The sequence below is a fragment of the Cyberlindnera jadinii genome, assembly GCF_001661405.1.
Source record: "Cyberlindnera jadinii NRRL Y-1542 unplaced genomic scaffold CYBJAscaffold_5, whole genome shotgun sequence".
NCBI lineage: Eukaryota > Fungi > Ascomycota > Saccharomycetes > Phaffomycetales > Wickerhamomycetaceae > Williopsis > Williopsis jadinii.
In genome coordinates, this window is record NW_017963656.1 from 537,067 (window position 1) to 551,737 (window position 14,671).

The window sequence follows — 14,671 nt, forward strand, 5'->3', positions numbered from 1 at the left end:
TCTCTGTTGTAGCTGATGATGGTATTTCACAATGTGCCTCAACATCCCAACACCACGCCAAAAAAGTCTGTAGAGATGTAAACAAATCACCAATAAATTAATAGACAAACCTCATATTGACGGCAACATCTACTGAAAACCTCTGAAATGACAGATCTATTGCCACTACCACCAAAGGAAGTAGTATCATCAATTCCGCAATTCCAATTCTTACAGGATTCACTAGCAAAATCCGGTGTGACATCGTTCGAAGTTATCGTCTTCACCTTCCCAAAAGGCCAACTTGTGAATGGATGGTATCAACAAGGAAAGGACAGAGTGAGCGCCATTTCGTTAGAAAGGGCATCTACAGTGGCTAAAAGTTGTGTTGATATGCTCAATTCGGCAATGATGCTATCACAGGAGGCTGAATTGTTGAGAGTGCGCTTTCGGTCATCTGAATTACTGGTGATTCCAAGTAGTGACGAACTAGTCATTGCCGCCATGACAAGTTCGAAATCATCTCACCAGTCATAATTGGTGTATTGGAACAAAGTTAAAGGCTGAATCTCTAGCTTTCTCTCTCCAATAAGCAGTTTGGAGAGCTCTTCAATGTTCTCAATTATCCACGGCATCTTGGGGAACCATGTAAGAGAAGCCGATGAGTTCATGTTTGCAGCAAAATCTAGATAATCAACGATTAGTTGGGGTCTTATGTTTCTCCTGATCGAACATGTGACTATAAGCTTGATCACTGTGACTTTCAGCTCGCATAGAAAGTTGAACTTTTGATTTAGTTTCATCAACGCTGAGTATCGGTTCATCTCAAACTCTCTGATTGATGCTTGTGATTTGTACCTGTTACACCAAAGATGCCAAAGTTGTGCACAACTCATCCTTAAAGGTACCTTGTCATATTGAAAAACATCGTATGGCTGGACTACTCTATCGGTATCGTCCATATCAATGACTAACGGCCTTGCTATAACGGCGCCAAGGTCCGGAAGATATATGCCATTTTGAGGATACTTTGGAAGCCTATGCTCCATTATCAACCTTTTCAAGAGTTGTCCAAAGTAGTATGAAAACTGTTCATAGGTCACATAGTTGCACTTCGACCTCCACGCCATGATATTCCTGCACGTCACCTTCTTTATGGGGAAACTCAACTTTCTATACTCATCCTTCCATTGTTGATAGAGATGGCTTCTCCAAAAGTTCGAAGTATTTGCTCTCGAATGCTCAAATGCATCAGCGCAAACTTTTAAAGTATGAAGGTCCACGTATCTCAAAGTGTCTCGGTTACTATCGTACACAACTTGGTAAGGTGAGGTTTGTTTAGCCATCGCACCTTGGACATATTCAAACTTTGCATTTTCCAACAAATGTGTGTCTTGGTCCTCATATACACTACGTGTCTGTCTCTCGTTGCGTTCACCTTGATAACCAGCAGTGTACAATACACTGCGACTCTTTGGTCTCGTTATTTGATGGTGTCTCCAGTCAATATCTTCCACTAAGTCATTGCATCTGGTAAACTTCCACGGATCTTTCAACATCAACTGGCTCGTTTTCCCTATAGCTTCGTTCTGAAGTCTCTCTGCTACCCAACAGGTGTTGTATGTGGACTTTTTCACAGGAACTATCTTAAATTTTATGACTGCCATCTATACAAAGCTATTTGAAAAGCAAGATTCGTCGGTCTCTATTGAACGTGTATTACAGGTTGATTTGTGTGTTGTATACTCAAAGCTCGAGTCTTTTCAGAATTCTGTTGATCGTATAAGATGACACAAAACCTGTTGTGGTAAAGCTTTACAGAAATGACGCTGAAATCATGAGAGCTTTTGAAGCAAATGGTGAAATAGTTGATCCATTGGATACTGTTCGAATTCAGAATAGTCATCTTCAGCGAAGAGACGGTTCATCACAACCTGAAGTCGAGGCACCAACCATGTCAACTCTTTGTTCCCGTTGAACTGCAAGAACATGTCTAAATAATCCACCATCTTCCTGGTGCTGATGCCTCGTTTTGACTCTGCGAATATGATGAACCGGATGATAAGGGCTCTATGAGGGCATTGGAATTTGAACGGGATTTTCGATGCAAATGAATGGTTTGCCTTGTAGATTTTGTACCGGGCATACTCATAATCTGCTATTGAATGTCCTGCTGCAGTCCATTCAAACCAGAGCTTCAAAACACTTCCTGTCATTGGGGATTCATGGTATCTTGCAATCTCCTGGATTTCACAGTACGGTTTGTCGTATGGTCTATTAGTATCTATACCACCTAGCAATGGAAAGTTGTACAATTTGTCGGAGAATTTTTCAACCTGAACCCCTAAAGCTCGGAGTATATCACACAACTTATACGGGTAGAATTGTCCCATTCTGAGGTCTGGATAACAAATTTGCAAGTGGTTGATATTTGCGGTGAAACGAACCATGAATTCCACTGAAAACATCTTAATAACCTCATACGCCTTGTTTCCAGGCCCAACCCAGCTTCTGAGCTGGAAGAGAGGGTGCATACTTGCAGTCTTATACGCCAAATCGATGTAAACCCTGAGTAAGTATACATCAGTGTCGGACAATGTACCGGTGAACAACCTCTCTGGTGGTTCTTCGAAGGCGAAGCAATACAAGATATCATTGCCTGAAACCTTAGTCTCGCATTCGTGATGTGGCTCCTTGGGGATAACCTTTCTCCTGAAGCAGAGAGGATATACGAATGTTGGCCTAGAGCACTGATGCAGCTCCGTATCATTGCTGATACAAGCACAAGTCCTTGACGTCTGGTCATTGGAACTTCGAACTCTCATATCACATGGGTTTATCACCCCAGATTTCTTCAATCCATCACTCCATGGATCAACAGGGAACACATCACAGCCAATCCGTGGCTTATATCCCATAGTGTCATTTATAATCAGCTTGCCAACCCAATTCGGGTCAAACAGTGGGATCAGTGGTGATCTCAATATCACAAAATGTGCCCATCTCTGATAATGCTGAGGAATCGCTAGCGAATTATTCATCTTTTACGCTTGAAATAGAGCCAATTGTTGCAATATTACGTAGCTACCTTCTCGTAGACCTCAGCAGACGTGATCTGAGTGGAATGAAATCGTCGGATTCCTGTTTAACCTCCATAAATTGACACAAACTTGTTCAACATTGTACATTCTATGTGCTTTGGTTACTCTGGTTACCCAGTCTACGTGCCCCTACGGGAGTGACAGAGTTGGTCATGCTCACATCCGTACACCACTGTTTTGATTTCCACTATTTGTCACTAGCAGAATAAACAAAACCCACAATTAAAACTGATAACAGTTCCACCTTCTTCTTCACGGCTCGATCTTGGAAAGATGGTTGATCTGACGGTTAATCTCAAGCCTTCTAACAAACCATTGGTTCAAGGATGTCCGGGAGTTCCTAAAACATACGTAAGTCACAGGCTCCTGCTCGTACTTTCCCATGTTATGCCTTACATTCACTAACCACCTCGCCTCATTTGAGACAGCCCACAATCATCGGTACTTTGGAGATCAGAACCGCAAGTGGTATTCCAGAGCCTGTGTCTACGGTTCAGATAAGCTTCGTTACTGTCGACACGCTAAAGTCCAAAGTACGTGATGTTCCGAGTTCTCTACGGAAGGTCAACTATGAAATGACAATACACGTTAACGACCGTATCATTTCGATGGACATCCCGTTCATCATCGGTATTAAGAATGAGATACCGCCAACTTCTGAAGGTGAACGTGGCGTCACAAGGAATAAGCTGGAAGTTGCAGTTCATTCTGGGAAATCACTTCTGCAGTTTGAATTCCCAGTGGTCATCACTACTTATGATACGTTGCCTCTTTATAGGCAGTTCAACGAACCAATATCAAAAGTCATTGATAGTAAAGATACTCACGTTATGATTGAATACTCCCTTCCTACAAGTGCGATTGGTCCTGGCGAAGAGCTAGTTTTAAACTGTAAAACTGTTGTGAATCCACGATATCCACAATTGACAGACAAGGTGAAGCTGAAGAAAGTTGGTTTACAAATCGTGGAAATTTTTGACTGTCGCTGTGATAAGGCATTCATAAAGGAATCTATTATATCACAAATGGCAAAGGACTTCCATGGACAAAACGTTGGCATGCGTGGTATCGCTGAGAGCTTGAAGATTAGACTGCCAGATGCGCATGATAGGTACAAGTTATTCTTGAAACAACAGGACAAGAGATTACTGCTAAATGATTCTGGGGTTCAAGGATCACGGAACGATCTCAAGCCTCTGATTATTGAACATCAAGATGACCCTATACCATATACACACCATCAACCAATGACAAAACGATCTGTGCTGTTCAGCACGTATTATGAACTCAGAGTCTGTTTCAAGTTTTCGAACGCTAAGGATGTTAGCTTCGTTCTACCTATCACAGTTGCACCATTTGATAGGAGTAAGAGCATATACTTGTTGAAATGGATCCTTAAAGAGAGTGAACTTGCAGAAAGTTTCCTAAAGAAGATCGAATCTGAAGTTGGAAAGATCAACTACAATAGTCGATATGATTCCTTGGTTTATCCACAGAGGAAACCAATAAAGATGGTGTCCAAAGATGATAAACAAAGGTTTGTATAATGATCGGTATCTCTCTTACTATCAGTTTCGTGTTACTTTCATAGCTCGCTTATGACCTTCGCTGCCCCCAAATGAGAAAACATGATATACGTGAACCCCATGTATACATGTCTTGCTGGATAAAAATGAACGTACTTTCCCCCGGTTTTGTCATCTTTATCCGGCTTACCAAACTGTCCAGATTGTATGTTAGAGACAAATTGAGGGAGATCTGAAGTTACAGATCTCATTACATTGTCAATAACTACCTGAACAGTATGGTTGGAGTACTGGGAATCTACTACTAAAATGGTGAACCAGTCCTGGTGGATACCGTACAACTGCATCTGTACGTAATCCCTCCAAGTGGCTCAAGTTACTATACCGGTACTATCTAACTATCTAACAGCAACTGTTAGATGGAATTCATCACTCTCCACTATTCGAGACTTCGTGTTCATAATTCCTATCAGTTTTGCTGTGAAACAGCAATGCCATTTGTATTGACTTCAAGTGAATCCAGTCAGTGGTATTCCAAAGGAAGTTGGTCAAGCTTCCGTTGGTCTGCCCTTCTTCAAACGTTATCTCATCGTGCCGACAACTCTCTAAGCATGTTATCATATCCGACGGTGGTTGTATTCGCAGTATAGCAGCAATGATCTGGATGCAACGGCAAAAGGTGAGAGCCAAAACAACTTCAAACTTCTGTCCAAGTTATCAGCTGTCAGAGTCTCAACACACTGGCCGGTTGCTCCTCAGTGGCTGTACCGACATCAAATGAATCCAGACAGTGGTATTCCAAAGGAAGTTGGACAAGCTTCCGTTGGTCTGTCCTTCTTCATCATATATGCAAATATATCCCATGTCTTAGGTCATGTGCCTCAAGAGATCTGAAGGTGAGCATGTGGAAAGGGCTGGTCAGACCCCAACCAAACCTCGTTACCTGTCAGGAAAGACAGTACTCATCTCGATGTCTCTCCACTCCTTTCAGCTTGGGAAAATTGTTGGAAGAAAGGACTTGGAAGGAAAACCAATTTCACAGGATATTGGTCTGTTTAAATATTCCAGACTGTGAGTTTGTGGTTATTCCTATTTGGTTGTGTTTATCTTACGGTTAACTGAAGGTTTGTGTCAAACACAACCGATTACACAAATGCCTATACGCAAAAATGTACTCAGTGTACAGTTGTCCACTGTTATGAAGTATCTCTGATTGTGTAAAGAGAGACATACCTCCCCACGTCATGGGGCATTGTCTCATTGCACAGTACTATGTATGGTACAATTGATGTGATCCATGTTGTGACACTCGAGCATCAACGAACAGAACTTACACAGCTTATCAGTTACAGCTCCAATTAACCTCTCCTGTTTATTTTGAAGTCAGCACCATCTATCAAAAACACTCCTGTAGTGCTATGCTACTGGAATGTTGCTCAAAATAAAGACTGGAACGAAAACTCTCTCGCTAATTCTTGAAAGAGTATACTGATTTGTAAGATCTTATGTAATGTGGTGTCCAGGTGTTTGGTGTGCGGGTGTTTATGTAAGGCATAAGTAAAGACGCTTCACTTAGACAGAACTATAACAGCTTGCCATAACAAATGCGAATCCTCATTGATAATCCTTTGAGCCATGTCTTCGTCTATGCCTTCAGCATATGCCCCAGTGTCTATGTCTGGTCCAAAGCAACTCTCGGACCATCTAAATGTTGAGGTCACACCGTACACCAATGCCACTGAAAGGGAAACGATGGAGTCGCTTGGTGAGCTCTACTCCATCATCACAGTGCTGGACATTGTTGAAAAGTCCTATGTTAAGGACACTTTGGATGAGGCTGAGTACACGCCACTTGTGCTTAGGCTGTTGGCTCAGTATAACACTCTCCTAAAGAATGAACTGGTCCAAAGGGAGTTTGGTTCATTGGCACAATTCAAACAAAAGTATGGGTTAAACGCACCACAGGCAACTTCAAGGATTGAGATTGGAGTCCCAGCAACCGTTGAGCATGCTATAAGTGTATCGAATACTGGTTCTTCTAGTACAGCCACGACGACGAATACCCGTGCGGTGGCAGAAGCCACTGGAAATTTCATCACGATGATGGATGCACTCAAGTTGAACTATAAGGCAAAAGATCAATTACATCCGTTATTGAGCGATTTAATGACAAGCGTAAACAAAGTGAGCTCGAAGGACTTTGAGAGTAGAGGCAAGCTGATTGAGTGGCTCATCAAGATCAACAAAATGAACATCTACGACGAACTATCAGAGGATGACACCAGGCAATTGCTGTTTGACCTCGATAACGCATACAAAGGGTTCTACACGATGTTAGAATGAAGAGTGTTTATATCTCTAGACTTAAATGATGGAGTCGATCTCCTTAGCGTAGTTAAGTGTGTTCTTGACAAGTCTTTCGCTCGGTGTAATGTTTTCATCCTCCTCATCTTCTTCATTGTTGTCTTGGAAGAGAGAAGATGACGCTTGTAGCTTTTCAAATTGCAATACACCACGTTCTACATCCCAGCCCTGTTCGCCTGCCCATGATTCAACCTCCTTTTCAGAGTTTAGAAACAGTAGATACTTTGCATTGGAGAGAGGTAGTGAGGTATAACTCTTCTCCATGGATCTTGAGATTTCAAACCTGATGGTCTCTAAGAGCGTATTGTTGAACACGTTGAACTCCTTCAGCTTCAGCTTCTCCTCCGACTCCGTGTTCTTGATGGACTCAATGGCCTTATCGTAGTACCCCTCCAATACCCAGTTCTCAATCTTTATAGGATAGTTCAAGTACAGATCTGAGTCAATATTCTTTATGTGACCTTGGAGGAACTCCAACTCGCTGTGGAACTTCACAACGTCGCCCTTGGACAAGAGACGTAGCAAGTAAAGAGCCAAGATCTTGTTCTTCTTGCCACTCTTCGATAGCTGGTGATGATTCACCTGGTTGAAGTAGAAACTCCACAATTGTAACACCAAGTGCTCAAACTTATCCAGCTCATCACAGTTGATCGCACTGAGGGCTCCAATCTCAAGGATTGAGCGTGAAATCAGCAAATCACTCAGGTACTGAGAGTCTTCCAACTTGGAGAAGTTGGGAATCAACAACGAGTTTTCCAATAGCAGCACTTGGATCTTAGGCAATAGCTGAACAGCCTGTTGATACTCGTGCGAGTCAAATGACTCCTTAAGCTTGTGTGTCAAGTGTTCTAGGGACATTTCTCCGATGCTTTTGTCTGCTTTAACTGCTTGTTGATGTTGTTGTTGTTGTCCTTGTTGTTGATGCCTGTGGTGAAGTTGTCGCTGATTGCCACCAAAAGGACAAATAGGGCAATTTTCGCGATACATACCTCGGAAGTATTGCTTATGTAATCTTTCACCCTCGTATGTTCTTCTTCCCAATTGGGTAATTACTATAATCTACGCCGTAGAAACAATGTTCAGGTGTTTATGACCGTTTGTTTTGGTGGTGCATTGGAGGAAGTTTTGCAAAGTCAATGTGGTTTATCTCGATGGTTCCCTTACTTTGCTTACAATTTTGGGTTGGAAGGTGCCAATTGGTGCAAAGAATCACAGATGATATCATATTATTTATATTATATTATATTATATTATATAACCATTTGGTGTCCGGATGTTGAACTTTTACTTAGAAACTCTCATAGTTTAATGCATATATGGCTCTGTTTATACACAGTCTCGGCTTAAACAAGGGTTCTAGAGGCGGGTAAACAGGCACAATGAGCCAGAGGAAAGGTCTAAACGTCCCGCAGATATCAAGACAAAGTGCTCTCGACCGCATCTTCTCTGAGCTGGAGAGGTTTCTCGAGATCGACGAGAAGAGCGCATCATCGGCTCTACAGCAGTTGGCTGGGAAAGTGGATCCTCAGGCTGTTGAGCCAGTTGAAGCCGTTAGTGTTGTTACAGATGAGTGCTTCAAATACTTGGATCAGATTCAGCGGGCTTCGCTTGAGAAGCAAAAACAGCAGAGGGAATCTGGTGACCCTGAGAAGGTGAACCTCATCACGATATCGCTTCATGATATGAAGTTCTTCACAACGCTGATTAACGTTCTGATCGTACAATGTGTGTACCCACTGCTACCTAAAGGTGTTGGTATCCCATTAGAACAGAGAAGAATCAAATCTTTTGCCAAAAGGTTGAAACTGTTCCAGTTCTCGACTGTCCAGGGCGACCTTCATCCGTTAATGGAGCGGATTGTCAGTCGTTTCTCGAGTGTATTTGAGCTTGGCGGTGATGTTAAGGATTTATTGATTAAAGGAAGCGGACTGACAGATATCCTGACGCTGCTCATGGTTCTCATGGTCGAAGATGACCCTTCATGGATTGAGAAATTTGAAGTATTTGAATCAAAATGTGATGCGTACGACCTGTTTGGGATCTATACAGCATTGCTACAAACAACAAGAGTTGTTTCTTATCAACAGTTCATCTCCTCAAGGTTGAACTCTGTCACCATAAATAGACCAAATGGTGTATCCAGTCTCATTGACTTCATCGTTGGAATTCGAGAAGATGAGGAGATCAACGTTGAGAACTTTGGCCATGTGAACAAGATTCTAATGTCAAAACCAAGGGAAATTCCGTCAGTCGAATACTTTCAAAAGCTGTTCTCACAATTGTACAACATCCTGGTATACGTTAATAGGCCAGTGTTAGTGTCTGTTGTGGTAAATTTCATCAGAGTGCTATATTCCAAGAACAAGAGAATTGTACAGGATTTCTTGTTCAAGAGAATTTGGAGTACGTGGAACCCAACACCGGATAAGCAGCAAAGTGGCGTTCTGGTATCAGAGAAAGAGCTCAACGATTCCACCAATGTTCTGATTTCATTGTCGAAGGAATCGGAACCAGAATTCTTGAATGACTTGTTCTCACAACTCATACTGTCGCTCTGGTCCTACTACTTCTATTTGAAGAAGAATAAACTGGAATACTCATCTATCGTATCGAATATTCTGGTTTCCTTCTTCACAGTCACTTCAAATAATACGTTTTTGGAGAACATTGTGTTGAACCTCGTCAACTCTCATGGTGATGGATGGCATTTCCAAACAACGTTGGAGAACAAACTCACTTCAATAGTAAAGTCAAGCGTCTTAGATGATGAACTGACTAATTACCAAATATTGGAAGACATAGACACCGGATTGGACACTGTATGCGAATTGTTGAAGGATTTGGACAATGATATTGTACGTACTCAGTTCCTCGTTGTACTGAACAGATGGATCTTGAAACAGGGAAAGATGGGCACGTCTTTGGAAGAAGAAAACCCGTTCATTGCTCTCATTGATCTCAAATTCTTGGAAAGAGTCAATAAAGAGTTTAAAGAGTCGATAACTGAGTCTCCAAGTGATATATTGCAGGTTATCAAAAACTTGCTCTCCGTCAAGTTTGATACAGAAGCTGACTCCCAAGATGTGGATTCAGATGACGAGGACGAAGAAGATACTCAAACAAGTCACTTCACCGTTCTCCTCGAATTGTTATCTGCCATCATATCTGAAACACCACCACAAGCTCTTCTGAAAGATGAGGAAACATTGAAACAGATTTCACAGTTACTTACTCAGTACAATGCGGATAAATACTGTGCTGCACTCAAGCAGCGTATTGACGATTTCCTGACGGGAGATCATGAGGTTCAACAAGAGGATGAGTTAACTGCTGATAAGGAACTATTCAAGAAGGCTATCAACAACATGAATGATCCCCTGATTCCGATCAGAGCACATGGAATGTACTTGCTTAGACAACTGATCATGAAGAAGTCGAAAGTATTGTCTCTAGATTTTGTGCTTGAACTACACATTGTTCAGTTGCACGATAATGAACCGTTCATATACCTTAATGTGATCAAATCCTTGAACGAGCTTGTGGAATTCGACAAGGTAGGTACAGTTCAGTTCTTAGTGAAGACTTACCTCAACAAAGATGAAACTCTTGACGATAGGCTGAAGATTGGTGAGGTTTTGATGAATTTCATAGATCGTCAAGGTGAGCTGTTAACCACCGGTGAACTTGTTGATAGTGTGATCGGTGCTACATTGACTGTCATAAACAACTTTGATGAAGATGAAAAGTTGAGAATGTCTGCAATGTCTCTTCTCGGTGAGTCCTTGAGGGTGAATGCTCTGGGTTTGAATAAATTTGTGAAGGATGCACTGGACTGTGCCCTGGGTGTGTTGGAAATGGAGAAGACTGACACTATGAAGAGAGCTGCCGTGGTTTTGATTGCTGACCTCATCTCCTTTGGAGGACTGGACGTCGTTCCTCGAGGTTACGGTGCCAAACTTTGGAGGACATTGGAGTATGAGGATGCTAAGGCTACGGACTACTTACTGGTGGAGCAGATTCAAAAGGTCAAGTCAACAATTGACGAACTAAAGAAGGAGAAGTTTACCACTACAATGCCATCAACGTTCAACAAGTTAAGAATTTCAGATTGAATTGACGATTATATCTCCTCTTCAATAGCTTGTACCTGATCTAGCTTCTCCAAGTTTAACACAATGCGAGGTCTTCTAAACCATTTCAATGCCAAACTGCTCAGCACCACACTGATGGAACTCAACGCCATTGCAGCACTAGCCCAGACAGGCGATAATCGAGTGTTGTTGTGAGGATAGATCACACCAGCAGCTATAGGGATGCCTATGGCGTTGTAACAGATAGCCCACCCGAAGTTGAAATATACCCTATTGAAGACCTTTCTGCTCAGTTTCAGTAAGGTCAACAGGGTTATCAGAGGATGTGTCGGTGAGAGAAGAACAAAATCAGATGATGTTAGAGCCAAATCGGATCCAGAAGCCAGTGCAATACCAACATCTGCTGTCGATAATGCTGGAGCATCATTGATACCATCGCCCACCATCGCAACCACTGGTGGTGCACCATTGACCAGATTCGTCTGACGAATCCATTTGATCTTCTCAGCCTTCTCTTCTGGTAGCACCTCGGCAACGACATTATCAATTCCCAGTTCTTTTGCTATGGTATTTGCGGTGGTGCTATTATCACCAGATATCATCCATGTCTGAATACCACTTCTCTTCAGCTCTTGAATGACACTCTTAGCTTCTGGACGAATCTCATCACGACAAGCAAGTAACAATACTGGGATGAACTGCTGAGTGTGGAAGAAGTTTTCACATTGCAATGAGACAATGATGATACTCTTTCCTTGTAGCTTCCAATTGTTCAATACCATCTGTTGATGAGATGACAGGGATACTCTGTTTTCGATCATGAGGTTCTCATTACCCAGAAGTACGCCAGTTGGTCTGTACTGGATCCATTCATTGTCGTCACCATCGTCGAGAACAACTTCACCTCGAAGTCCCCTTCCTGCAATCTCAGTGATCTCTGGGACCTTCACTTTGCCCAATGCTATCCTTTGCTTCTCGCACAGGTCATCGATAAATGACTTGACAGCTTTAGCCAACGGATGGCTGGAGTTCACCTCCATATCTCTAGCAACTTGCAGTGCAAACCTCTTGATGGTCTTGTCTCCATGCACAGCAAAATTGGTGATCTTTGGATCACCACCAACCGTCAGTGTACCTGTTTTGTCAAAGCAGACAACGTTGATCTTTGAACCTTCTTGGAATGCCATACCACCTCCACGAGCTAAGATACCATTCTGTGCTGCCAATCCAGCACCAACGAAGAGAGCAGTTGGAGCAGCAAGGCCAATACCACATGGACATGCGATGACAAAGACAGCAATGGCAAACTCCAGAGACCATACAGCCCAGCCACCAATGTCGTTGTTCATATAACTCTTAGGAAGTGCTCCAGAGTAACCCAAGGAGATCCATATGATCCATGTCAGAATGGCTAGCAAGACGATCAGTGGAACAAAATAGCCAGTGAGAATATCAGCAACTCTTTCGATAGGTGCTCTGCGCATTTGACCGTCTCTGACTGTATTCACGATGTTATCCAACAAAGACGTTCCGTCCAGTGCACTCAGCTTAGCGATGATGGAGTTCGGTCCTTTGTTCACTGTGCCTGCAAAGACTTGTTCTCCAGCAGAGTGTAGCACAGGGTGGGATTCACCAGTGAGTGCACTCTCGTCGAACTGCGATTCACCTTGGACTATGATGCAATCTACAGGTGGAGACTCACCTGGAACAATGCGTATGAAATCACCAATCTCTAGCAGGTTGATTGCAACTTTCTCATCGTTGCCGAAAGCACCGTTTGCTTCTTTTGTTAAGAGTGTTGCTGTGCTTGGTTTCAGAGATCCCAGGTTGGTGATGGCCTCAGCAGTCTTACTCTTGGAATAAGACTCCAACAGACGGCCAATGAGAAGGAAGAACGAAAGAAATACAACAGAGTCAAAGTATGTGGATGTGAATCCGTGAGCATGGCCACTGGGGTTCACATGAGCACTCAAACCGAGTAGGATCAGGCTTGCAATGTAAGACACTGTTGTTCCCAGACACATCAACAAGTTCATACTGCCAAATCTGAATAGTCTTCTCTTCCATGGAACGTTATGTTTCCAAAGCGATCTTATCTCCTTGAAGGCCTTCACATGGAAGATATCAGCTGCAAAGAAGTACACTGGTGTTGCCAGAAAGAACAAGATCCATTCCATTCTGGCAACGTTTCCTGCCCAAATAGGCTCATCTAACCACTTTTTAAAGCTGTTATCCTTTGGAAGGAATGACATACCAACTATACCGAAAACAAAGGTTGGAATGGCAATTACAGTGGTGAGGAGCAAACGATAGGCAATCTTCAATGTTTCCTTCTTTGCTATACGTCTCAAGTGTTCATCGAGGCTCACTTCCTCTACAATCTCCACCTCAAAGTTCCTGTCTCTAATCTCTTGTAAGATCGATCTAATCGTCAATGCTGGAGGTGAAGGGATGTAGGTGAACTTCACCAGTGGATGCTGCAGTGTAACTGGGTCTTCAATGACAATGGCATCGCCATGGTTCTCGAGTAGCTCAGTGATGGCCTCTGGACAATGTTCACAGAACATTCCTTTGATCTTCAAGTTCACGGTTCTTGTAACCTTCTTCGTGCTGGCATGGTTAATCTTGGTGATTGATATGACTTCAAAGTCGAAGCCACAGTCTTCAACCGTGTCCTTCAACTGCTGGACTTTCTGCTCGTCGTTCGAGTCTAGGATGAATACTCCTGACTTAGAAACCACCGAAATGGCATGTTCCACTAAGAAATCCAGGTCAGCAACAGCATTAGAGATTGAAGAAGCACAAGCTGCACATGTTATGCCACCAATTGCTGCGCTTATTCGATACCGGGTTTCTCTTTCAACAGGAAGCACTTCAACAAGGATTGCTGAGTATCCCGAGTCCTTTATAGCCTGGATGATCGAGTTGGCTACTTGTTTATTGGGGATGATTGCAACTGCAGTATGGTTGATAGCATCAACAGAGCAACTTTGAGCAGCCTTGTCACTGTGGTATTTCGATAGGACTTCCTCAATGGCATTGGTCACTGTGGTGGCACAAGCTGAGCAAGTCATCCCAGACACCGTGAAGACTGCTCTGTATTCGAGCTGTTCACTAACCACCTGTGTCACCTGCGAATCCTCGTCAGACTTTGGCTCTTCACGGCACTGTAAGCAGTGTTCTCTGTGGTGTCTTAATCTCCTTTTCCTGCTGAAGAAGGTCCAAGGTAGGAATGGCCAGGTGTTGTAAGTATGGTGGAGCAGAGGAACGTCAGACCCAATATCATGGATTTCGTAATCCTTCACCAAGAAGCCAACGTCCTCTATTCTCTCAATGGCTGGCTTATAGAGCCTCGTCAGCGTGGTGTCGTCCTCACAGGTCACAGAGACCAGCTCGTCATTGGATATATGGATCTTGATTATGTCCCGTACTTGCTCAAAGACCTCATTCAACGACGACGTGATGGTCTGTTCACAGTCTTCGCAATGGATGTTTGATATGTTTATCGTCAGCAACTGCATTATCTACAACCAACGTCTACAGTTGACCCTTCAGATCTGGCATGCCACAGTCAGCTGGGGCCAGTTCCTGTTTATATACACAGCCTGTT

The 14,671-nt window shown here is 43.0% G+C and overlaps 7 protein-coding genes across 7 annotated transcripts; 3 read left to right on the top strand and 4 right to left on the bottom strand.

Moving 5' to 3' along the window:
* Nucleotides 1–11: 11 nt before the first annotated feature.
* Nucleotides 12–1,730, bottom strand: CYBJADRAFT_81717 (uncharacterized protein). The gene has a single exon (XM_020217953.1). The coding sequence runs from the start codon at nucleotides 1,644–1,646 to the stop codon at nucleotides 504–506; it is 1,143 nt and encodes a 380-aa protein (XP_020071050.1). The 5' UTR covers nucleotides 1,647–1,730; the 3' UTR covers nucleotides 12–503.
* On the bottom strand, nucleotides 1,731–3,044 carry CYBJADRAFT_81718 (uncharacterized protein). The gene has a single exon (XM_020217954.1). It carries the CDS (start codon nucleotides 3,018–3,020, stop codon nucleotides 1,815–1,817), a length of 1,206 nt encoding a protein of 401 aa, XP_020071051.1. The 5' UTR covers nucleotides 3,021–3,044; the 3' UTR covers nucleotides 1,731–1,814.
* A 309-nt stretch (nucleotides 3,045–3,353) lies between these two features.
* Nucleotides 3,354–4,627, top strand: RGL1 (Rgl1p; the record flags this gene model as incomplete). The annotated part of the gene is made up of 2 exons (XM_020216393.1): nucleotides 3,354–3,431; nucleotides 3,509–4,627. 2 exons carry the CDS (start codon nucleotides 3,354–3,356, stop codon nucleotides 4,625–4,627), a joined length of 1,197 nt encoding a protein of 398 aa, XP_020071052.1.
* A 1,731-nt stretch (nucleotides 4,628–6,358) lies between these two features.
* On the top strand, nucleotides 6,359–6,949 carry VPS28 (ESCRT-I subunit protein VPS28; the record flags this gene model as incomplete). Its single annotated transcript, XM_020216854.1, has 1 exon — nucleotides 6,359–6,949. The coding sequence occupies one exon, from the start codon at nucleotides 6,359–6,361 to the stop codon at nucleotides 6,947–6,949; it is 591 nt and encodes a 196-aa protein (XP_020071053.1).
* A 1-nt stretch (nucleotide 6,950) lies between these two features.
* Nucleotides 6,951–7,873, bottom strand: RPN12 (proteasome regulatory particle lid subunit RPN12). The gene has a single exon (XM_020213342.1). The coding sequence runs from the start codon at nucleotides 7,826–7,828 to the stop codon at nucleotides 6,971–6,973; it is 858 nt and encodes a 285-aa protein (XP_020071054.1). The 5' UTR covers nucleotides 7,829–7,873; the 3' UTR covers nucleotides 6,951–6,970.
* A 476-nt stretch (nucleotides 7,874–8,349) lies between these two features.
* RTP1 (Rtp1p) lies at nucleotides 8,350–11,082 on the top strand (the record flags this gene model as incomplete). Its single annotated transcript, XM_020212640.1, has 1 exon — nucleotides 8,350–11,082. The coding sequence occupies one exon, from the start codon at nucleotides 8,350–8,352 to the stop codon at nucleotides 11,080–11,082; it is 2,733 nt and encodes a 910-aa protein (XP_020071055.1).
* An 8-nt stretch (nucleotides 11,083–11,090) lies between these two features.
* CYBJADRAFT_177360 (heavy metal translocating P-type ATPase) lies at nucleotides 11,091–14,582 on the bottom strand (the record flags this gene model as incomplete). The annotated part of the gene is made up of 2 exons (XM_020216855.1): nucleotides 11,091–12,763; nucleotides 12,788–14,582. 2 exons carry the CDS (start codon nucleotides 14,580–14,582, stop codon nucleotides 11,091–11,093), a joined length of 3,468 nt encoding a protein of 1,155 aa, XP_020071056.1.
* Nucleotides 14,583–14,671: the final 89 nt, after the last annotated feature.

Bases quoted from the DNA above. Each gene is read 5' to 3' on its own strand.
- CYBJADRAFT_81717 (XM_020217953.1), bottom strand. From the start codon at position 1,646: ATGGCAGTCATAAAATTTAAGATAGTTCCTGTGAAAAAGTCCACATAC.
- CYBJADRAFT_81718 (XM_020217954.1), bottom strand. From the start codon at position 3,020: ATGAATAATTCGCTAGCGATTCCTCAGCATTATCAGAGATGGGCACAT.
- RPN12 (XM_020213342.1), bottom strand. From the start codon at position 7,828: ATGTCCCTAGAACACTTGACACACAAGCTTAAGGAGTCATTTGACTCG.